This window comes from Aplysia californica, unplaced genomic scaffold (assembly GCF_000002075.1).
Source record: "Aplysia californica isolate F4 #8 unplaced genomic scaffold, AplCal3.0 scaffold00175, whole genome shotgun sequence".
In the NCBI taxonomy this organism is placed as follows: Eukaryota; Metazoa; Mollusca; class Gastropoda; order Aplysiida; family Aplysiidae; genus Aplysia; species Aplysia californica.
Genome location: NW_004797445.1, coordinates 52832 through 61329, shown reverse-complemented (window position 1 = coordinate 61329; position 8498 = coordinate 52832). Strand labels below are relative to the sequence as shown.

At 39.0% G+C, this 8498-nt stretch overlaps 1 protein-coding gene across 1 annotated transcript in view; it reads left to right on the top strand.

Moving 5' to 3' along the window:
* The window catches only part of LOC101862269 (very long-chain acyl-CoA synthetase), a 20725-nt gene extending 16649 nt beyond the window's left edge, over positions 1-4076 (top strand). Inside the window, exons 11-12 of the mRNA XM_005098198.3 lie at positions 1617-1740; positions 3241-4076. Of these exons, the coding sequence (XP_005098255.1) occupies positions 1617-1740; positions 3241-3433 (317 nt within the window). The 3' untranslated portion in view covers positions 3434-4076. The remainder of the gene's footprint in view (positions 1-1616; positions 1741-3240) is intronic.
* The last annotated feature ends 4422 nt before the right edge of the window (positions 4077-8498 follow it).

Sequence of the window (8498 nt, the reverse complement as noted above, 5' to 3'; positions counted from 1 at the left end):
GGCAGGCAGGCAGACGGGAAGAGAGAGGGGGGAGTCGGAGGGGTGGCGCACGAGCACATCTTTCATGCGCCTAATTTTGTTTTGGGGAACCTTACCGTTTCCTGGGCCTTTTGAAGTGGGTCCTGTGGAATAGATGGTTCTTGTTTGTGGTGGTGGTTTGGGAGGGGGTGCTTTTGTGTGTGTATGTGTGTGAGGGAGGGGGGGGGTACAAAATTGTTCACGTATGAGATAACACTCATTCTTCCCGTCGAAAAAGAGCAACACGCTTTTGGAAAACTGAACCCATTGTGTAAACATTTAACCAGTAAAGTGGTCGAAGCAATAACTTCTTAGACTAAGTGAGTATCATCCTTGGGCAAATTGGTTACCGATTATAAATGTAACATAGTTTTAATTTTGTAATATCGGCTATGAGCTTTGGATGTCGTTAGAAATTTTTAAAAAGAAAAAAAAAAGAAAGAAGACAAAAACATTTCCACAACACCTTCTGGACAATGCTATGGTGTATTCATAAACATTCACACCATACAATTCAATACAGAGCAAACTAAAACCAATCCAAATACATGTACATGAGTATAGTGAAGCTAATTTTTTTGCTGGCATTTGAGGATCGATGTATGCGAGATAGATAGAGGGGTTTTTTTTTCCAAAACCGTAAGGAAAAAGGAGGGGGTTGGGGGAGGGGGTGGGGGTGGGATGATTAACCAATGGTGGCTTAACTCCACAAGCTTCATCTTCAAGACAGCGTGACATTTGTCTGAATATCATCTTAAAGTAAAATCTTTCGTTATAAGAAAGCTCACACAATCTTATACTGCTGCTTTGGCAGGTAGAAAAAAAAACAGGCCCACAAAATCTGCATCGCCTTTAATGACACCGTATAAGAAATTCCCTCTTTTCTTTAAAAAAAAAAAAACAAGAATGAATGAAAGCTCATTCTTTTTAGTACAAGATAAGCTTCGGTTCAGAAAATTAATTAACCTGACCGGTATCAAGCTAAAGAAAACTCCATCATCTCGTCGGCTGGATGCCAGCCCCTCTAGAGCACGAGCATTTCGTCGACATGTTTTGATATAAAATTTAGATACCGTTTCTTATAAGTGGTTTATTCTAAATCTACCGAACAGGAACTTGCACTTGAAGGTCACAAGCGAAGCCGTGAGAGAGTTTAACCAACTAAGCAAATTATTACATTTAGGCAGATAAGCACAGCACTTTAGGAAAGCCTGCCATCTGCAGCGAGTTCTGACATTTGAGGTACTTTTTAAATGCTTGCAGTTGCGCGTATTTCTTTTATTTTACTCTTTTTACCATGCTTTCTATTGCAGGCGTATAAATAACTTCTCTTCCTCATGTCCTTTTTGTTTGTTTTGTTGTTTTTGTTTTCGTTTTGTTTTTGGTTTGCCTTGGTTTATTTGTTGTTGTTGTTTTTGTTTGAAACTTGTACCATGACCTGCGTCCTGCACAGTAGTCAAAATCTCTTTGTTTGCCTGCAAAGCCTCATCAAACTGTTTTGCCACAAGAGATGGCTAGGATTTTTAAAATACATAATACTGGTCATGTATCTGAAAGAGTAGTGAAATCTGAGCTGTATTTCCTGCTTCCTCTCACAGGCTGTGAAGGCAAAGCAGGAATGGCGGCGATCAACTTGAAGGAGGAGGAGTCTCTAGACGAAGACAAGTTAGAGGAGCTAGCACAGCTGTGTAAGGAGAAACTGCCAGTCTATGCTAGGCCCAGGTAAAACGAGAATATTGTCAATATTTCATTAATGTTCTTGTCTGTTTATATCGGTTCGAGTTTTTTGTCTTGTAAACATAGATATTATAATCAATAAAAGGCTTAATGTGAAAGAAATAAGAAGTAAACTTCAGGTCTAACTGTACCTCTCGTTCTCTTTCTCTCCATCCCTCCCTCCCTCCCTCCCTCTCCTCCTCCTCTCTCTCTCTCTCTCTCTCTCTCTCTCTCTCTCTCTCTCTCTCTCTCTCTCTCTCTCTCTCTCTCTTTCTCTCTCTTTCTCTCTCCCCCTTTCTCTCTTCGTTTCTCCATCTCTCTCTCTTTCTCTCTCTCTTTCTCTCTCTCTCTCTCTCTCTCTCTCTCTCTCTCTCTCTCTCTCTCTCTCTCTCTCTCTCTCTCTCTCTCTCTCTCTCTCTCTCTCTCTCTCATACTGTTGCTATTTTGTTCATTTTCTTCCTTTGGTGTCTTTCTGCGATCTGCATAACAGGTGCAAAAGTGTATTCGGATGACAGCAGTCAACTCCACCCTCGGGGGCTTTTGGTAAAACACCTGTACCTACAGAAACAAGCACAAACACACTCAGACCTACTCGCACGTATGCACAAAGAGACACCCATTAGTACCAATCTGTCTCAAGAAGAGGAAAGAAAAGGAAGGAGGAGTAAAGAAATCCTCCAACTAAGGCACACTTTTAGTTTTAGTTTTAGTAGAGGTTTTGCGGCGCTCGCAACTGCATAAGGTCATATGAGCGCCAGAAGATTAGAGGTGTTACAAGAGAGTAACAAACATACAAAAGAAGAAGGGGAGATAAGGACGACAGATGTTTGATAGGAAAGAAGGAGCACACCACACCAGAGCACCCGCCAACCACCCACTGAGGCAGATTTTGTTTTCGAACTTGTCCTGCCATGCGGACGTTCGAGGTTTTAACCCTACTGTGGTCCATTTTATGTTTCTCGTACTTCGTAGAATTTTATATATTTTTTAAAAGTTACTTTCTTGAAAACATGCACTCTGTTTTGAAACATCTAATTATTTGGGTCCTACTTTGTAGTTTGGCGTTAAATTGATGAACTTAACCACTAAAAGTTGAGGGAGGGGGGGATATTTACAGTTGCATTTTCTTGTAGACAGAAGAGAGGGCGCTGTTGTCTGTGCTTTGTGTCGTGCTAGGCTGAGACGTGGGTGATCAAATTTTCAACATGGCGTTTTTTAACTTGGAAAGCTAGGGGAATATCCAGATGTTTCTGCCTACCTGATCACTCTATCAGGGGCGCACTTTCAAAGGGAAAGGTGCACCCTAAAACATCACTATTCTGAAAAACAAAATAAACCCATACCACCCCACGCCATGCCACGCCATGCAAAGCCACGCCACGCCAAGCCACAAGACACCATATCATATCATATCAAACCATATCATACCATACCACAATACCATTCACATGTATTTATTGTGGCCTTCACACCTCTCATCGTTATTTTTTCCTTTTCTTTTTCAAGATTTATCCGTGTCCAGAGACAAATGAGCCTCACCAGCACGTTCAAACAACAAAAGACAGAACTGGTCAAAGAAGGTTTCAATCCCGCCATTGTGGAGGAACCACTGTTTTACTTGGACAAGTCCAGCAGTAGCTTCAAACCGTTGAACAACGACGTTTATCAAGACATCGCAGATGGTCGTGTGATGCTCTGAACCAGCACAATATAGCTCTCAGTGGAACCGCTTGACTCCGACTGTTGCCGTGATTTCTGCATGTTATTGCACAGGGCCCACGAACATTTTGCGGCAGTTCAACTGCCATGTAATGTTGAGCGGTATTTTCCAAGTAATAATTATATGCACCTGTTAGTTGCAGTTATTATGATTTTTTAAAGACTATGAGAACTCTTAATGTGAAAGCGTTTATAAATGGAGAGATCATGTGTTCGCAAATTGCTAACTTTTTTAAAGATTAAATAAGTTTGGGTAGGGATGTAGTTTGTTTGTTTTGTTTGGGTTTTTTTTGTTGGTGAGGGTGGTTGTTTTGTTTTTTCCATTTCTTGTGTCGTCGTTTACTCTCATGGTCCTATTATAGAGCATGGATTTGACCTCAGACCAGATAGCTCTGCTTTCAAATTGGTATTGGTTTTTGTTGTGAAACCCGAAAAGAAATGAACCAGAAGTGGCCGTACTTGCCTTTATTGTCACACCACCCTCCTGGAACCCGGCACAGTGCTCTTTCGCTGGCCAGGAAAAACACGTGAGTAGAAGGTCGAAAGGGAAAACATAACAAAGGCAGGACCAACACGTAATTCGAATAGGCCCGCTTCTTGGGAATATTTTTTTTATTAAAGACAGAAAAAAATTAAAGGAAATATAATCTCAGAATGAGACGAAGGTCGGAAGTAATTATCATCGCTCATCTTGTTTTTAAATGAGTTAGAGGTAGATCAACGTTTCAAAACTAGACATTTTAATATTTTGCTTCGGTAGGCCTTTTTTTTTTTAAGGAAAAAAAAGCTGACATTCCTTGCTGAAAATACATAATATGTGTGTTTTAGTTTAGTTTTAGAAGAGGTTTTACGGCGCTCGCAACTGCATAAGGTCATATGAGCGCCAGAAGATTAGAGGTGTTAAAAAAAGAAGGGGAGATAAGGACGATAGATGTTTGACAGGGAAGAAGAAGCAGACCACACTAGAGCACCCACCAACCATCCACGAATATTATGTGTGTAGATCTATGGGTTTTCTATGAAGAAAATAAAAACTTTGAAGAAATAGCTTACAAAGTTGTCAAACCTCAATGTGTGCACTTACAGAAGTCTACAGTCATTCATTCAAAGTAAACGCGCAATAATATTTGGATAAACGTAGTATTGGTGCAATATCAGAACCAACATTCTGGGGGCTTTAGATGGGAGAGATCACCATATTTAAAGTCCCTTTCCGATAGCAGGCTTACATAGCCAAGTGGCAATATCGCCTATATAATTCCCCAAAGAACCTGAATCCATTTTTCACACATGAACCGTGCAAAATGTTATTTTGTCTTTTTGTCTGCTTAAAGTATTTTTATTTGATATGTCTGCGTTTGATATAGCCCAGCTCTTTTTTAAAACAGATTTGAGTTGAACGACTGATTTACTTGACCTTTATGTATTATTATCTTTCATTTCGAGCAGTCGCGCACTGGCTTGTGCATCACATCATTTTGGCTTGGGTTGGGGTTTTTTGTTGGGTTTTGTGTGGGTATGTGTGTGCGTGTGTGCGCCTGCGTATGTGTGTGTGTGGGGGGGGGGGGGTCCAAGGTGAAAAAATCAATTATGACACCACCCCCCCGGAGCGGTGCTACTGACTAAAGTGTATTTAGGCTATTCCCAAAGAGGGGGGGGGGAATTAACATCTCGAGTTCTTATGCACAATAGAATTGTAATTGTAAATGGGCTGATTCATCAATGTCATACTCATAACTGTGCCTGAACTGCAACAGGGAACTGCTGCTTTTTCCCCCCCTTATCCTTACTATCGTCATTTTCCTCTACTTCTTTTGTATGTTTATCACACTCTTGTGACCCGCTATTTCCGGGGTGCCTTGATAGTCAAAGCAGACGTTGTGCTGTTGAAGCTGGAGAAGTGAGCAGAGTAGATATCTAAGTCTGATTCCCTGTAAGGACTTCTCTGTTGACACCCACTCCTTGACGCTCATATGATCGTATGCAGTTTCGAGCGCCGTAAAACCTCTACTAAAACTAAAAAATTATGACACCAGATCCTGCTCAGTAACTTGAGTCCCTGTATAAAAATAATAATGGATTGCATTTATATAGCGCATATCCACTTATGCAATGCTCTATGCGCTTAACATGATACATATTATGGATTTACAAATTAAATCAATTCTAAAGGTACATAGTGTTACATACTCATGCAAACACATATTCACTCACGCACGCACCACACACACATACATACACACATACGTACATATGCACATACGCACATACAAACTCACAACGATCTACAGCTTGGATGCATTCTGTCTAATCGAAATATGATGAAAATAGAAATGATTTTAGTTTCTTCTTTAAAATTTCTAGATTTTCTGCTTCTCTGATAGTTTTTGGAAGCCTATTCCAAACAAGTGGGGCAAAATATGAAAAAGAGCTTGACCATATGATTTGTAATTTATTTTAGGCTTAACAAGGGTTGTTTTGTCACCTGATGATCTGAGCGTTCTAGGAGGCACATAGGGTGTTAAAAGCTGTTTTAGATAGTCCGGTGATAAATCATTTAAGCACTTGTAGCAAGTTAAACAGATTTTATATATGATACGCTCTTTCACTGGGAGCCAGTGTAATGCTTTTAAAATAGGAGTCACATGATCTTGCTTTAGTTTTTTAGTAATTATTTTGGCAGCAATATTTTGTACTCTTTGTAGTTGTTGTAACTGTTCATCAGGTACACCAGCCAGTAAGGAATTGCAATAATCAATCCTTGACAATATAAGTGATGTTATTAAAGTTTTGGTGACACCAATAGATAGATATTTTCTAATGCTCCCTATTTTCTTCAGCTGGAGATATAGATTTTTACAAAGATTGGATACATGGTATTTCATTGACATATCTTGATCTAGCACCACACCTAAATTTCTTATTTTAGTTTGGGCTGATATTTCGTAGCCATTGATGTTTATTCTGATATTGTCGATTTCATTGCATGCGCTGCTACGAAGAAATAATATTTCGGTCTTATCCTCATTTAATTTTAATTTGTTCTTGAACATCCATTTTCTTATATCATTGATACATCTGGCGATTCTATCTATGAGATTGTGTACATTGTCAGTTGTAGTGAACCCATACAGCTGTGTATCGTCTGCATAAAGATGGTAATTGAGGGCATATAAAGAAATTATTGATGACAGACTTTGCGTGTACATTGTAAAGATGACAGGACCAAGAACCGAACCCTGAGGAACTCCGTACTTTAGAGGTAACCTATCTGACACATCCTTGCCAATTTTCACTGACATAAATCTATTGTCTAGATATGATTTAAACGACATTAGAACAGCACCTGACAGTAAAAATGACTTTTCCAATCTCTCTAGTAAAATTTCGTGGTCGATGGTATCGAACGCCGCTGACAAATCAAGCAGAACCAAAACACAGACTTTTTTATTATCGATTTCATTTAAAACATCTGATGATACCTTTAAAAGAACGGTTTCCGTACTGTGGTGCCTTTTATAAGCAGATTGAAAAGGTTTTTCCATGTCATTGACCTTTAGATGTTGTTGAACTTGACACAAAACGATTTTCTCCAGGATTTTTGATAAAAAGTTAAGATTGGAAACTGGCCTAAAATTTCTCATGTCGTTTTCATCAAGATCTTGTTTTTTAAGTAAAGGTTTTACAATGGCTTGTTTGAAAAGATCAGGTACGATTCCAGTGGTGAGTGATATATTAATAAAACGAGTAACATATGGTGCGAGATCCTCGATGCACGTAACTAACAATGAAGTGGGTATTGGGTCTAAGTCGCATGTTTTAGCGGGGGACTCTTTGATATACTTAATGACATCTTTCTCTGATACCACTTTAAATTCACTCAATGTTGATTTGTTCATAATTGCAAGATTTTCATCAACAACTATGTTTGTATTTACATCTAACATATCAGAGTCTAAATCAGTTCTTATTCTTTCAATTTTATCATTGAAAAAGTGCAGAAAATTACAACAAAGTTCTTTATGAGTTCCAGGTGGAAACCGTGTACAATTCTCCCTTTCCAATAATTTGGAATGTATGGAATTGTCATGACATTTCATGGTTGAAAACCTGTAATGGTGACTTAATCAGTTATATTATTATATATATACATGTATATGTACTTGTAAACGATCTAGGAAAGGCCAAGGTTCAAGTCGAAGTTGAGATTCTTTTGGTTTCCATTTTAATTGTGTTCAAAGCCTCTCTTCGACACGATTTAGGTCCCCACTTCTTTGTAGTGACCATGCAGTAAGACAGATCCTATATTGTTATATTAAAGAGAGAAAGAAAAATAAACCAAAACAAACAAAAGAAAACAAAAAACACAACTCATTGAATACTGGATTTCATTAAATTATCGGATCGAACTGTGGACCTTCCGGCTTTTAACCACTTCACCGCTGACACTTTTTTCTGGGTTTCTCTATCGAAAACACACACACACAAACAAACAAACAAACAAACAAACAAACAAACAAACACACACACACACACACACGCAAACGCAAACACACACACACACACACACACACACACACACACACACACACACACAGAGAGAGAGATGCCCCCTCGCGCGCGCAGTAGAGTATTCGTCGACAGACAGCCGTGGTAGCTGCGCTACCTACAATTTTTTTCTCAGTTATACGTATTGTTCTTCAACTTCAGCTCAGGTCACAAACTGTATTAAAGGAGGAAATTTGTACAGGTACATGACATTGTTATCTTGTAAAATATGCTTTTTTTATATAGATGAAGAGCTTTAAATAGGCCTCAAGTCAAAACAAATAAATTACGACTTTTTAAACCCTTTTTTACATGTACATGTATATCCCGTGTTATCTTATTTTGTTATTGTCTCAATTGTCCTTTTTGCCTTGTTCAAAGAAAACACTGAAGTAACGTCTGGTGAACTGTGTGAATCTGTCTGTCTGTCTGTCTGTCTGTCTGTCTGTCTGTCTGTCTGTCTGTCTGTCTGTCTGTCTGTCTGTCTGTCTGTGGTA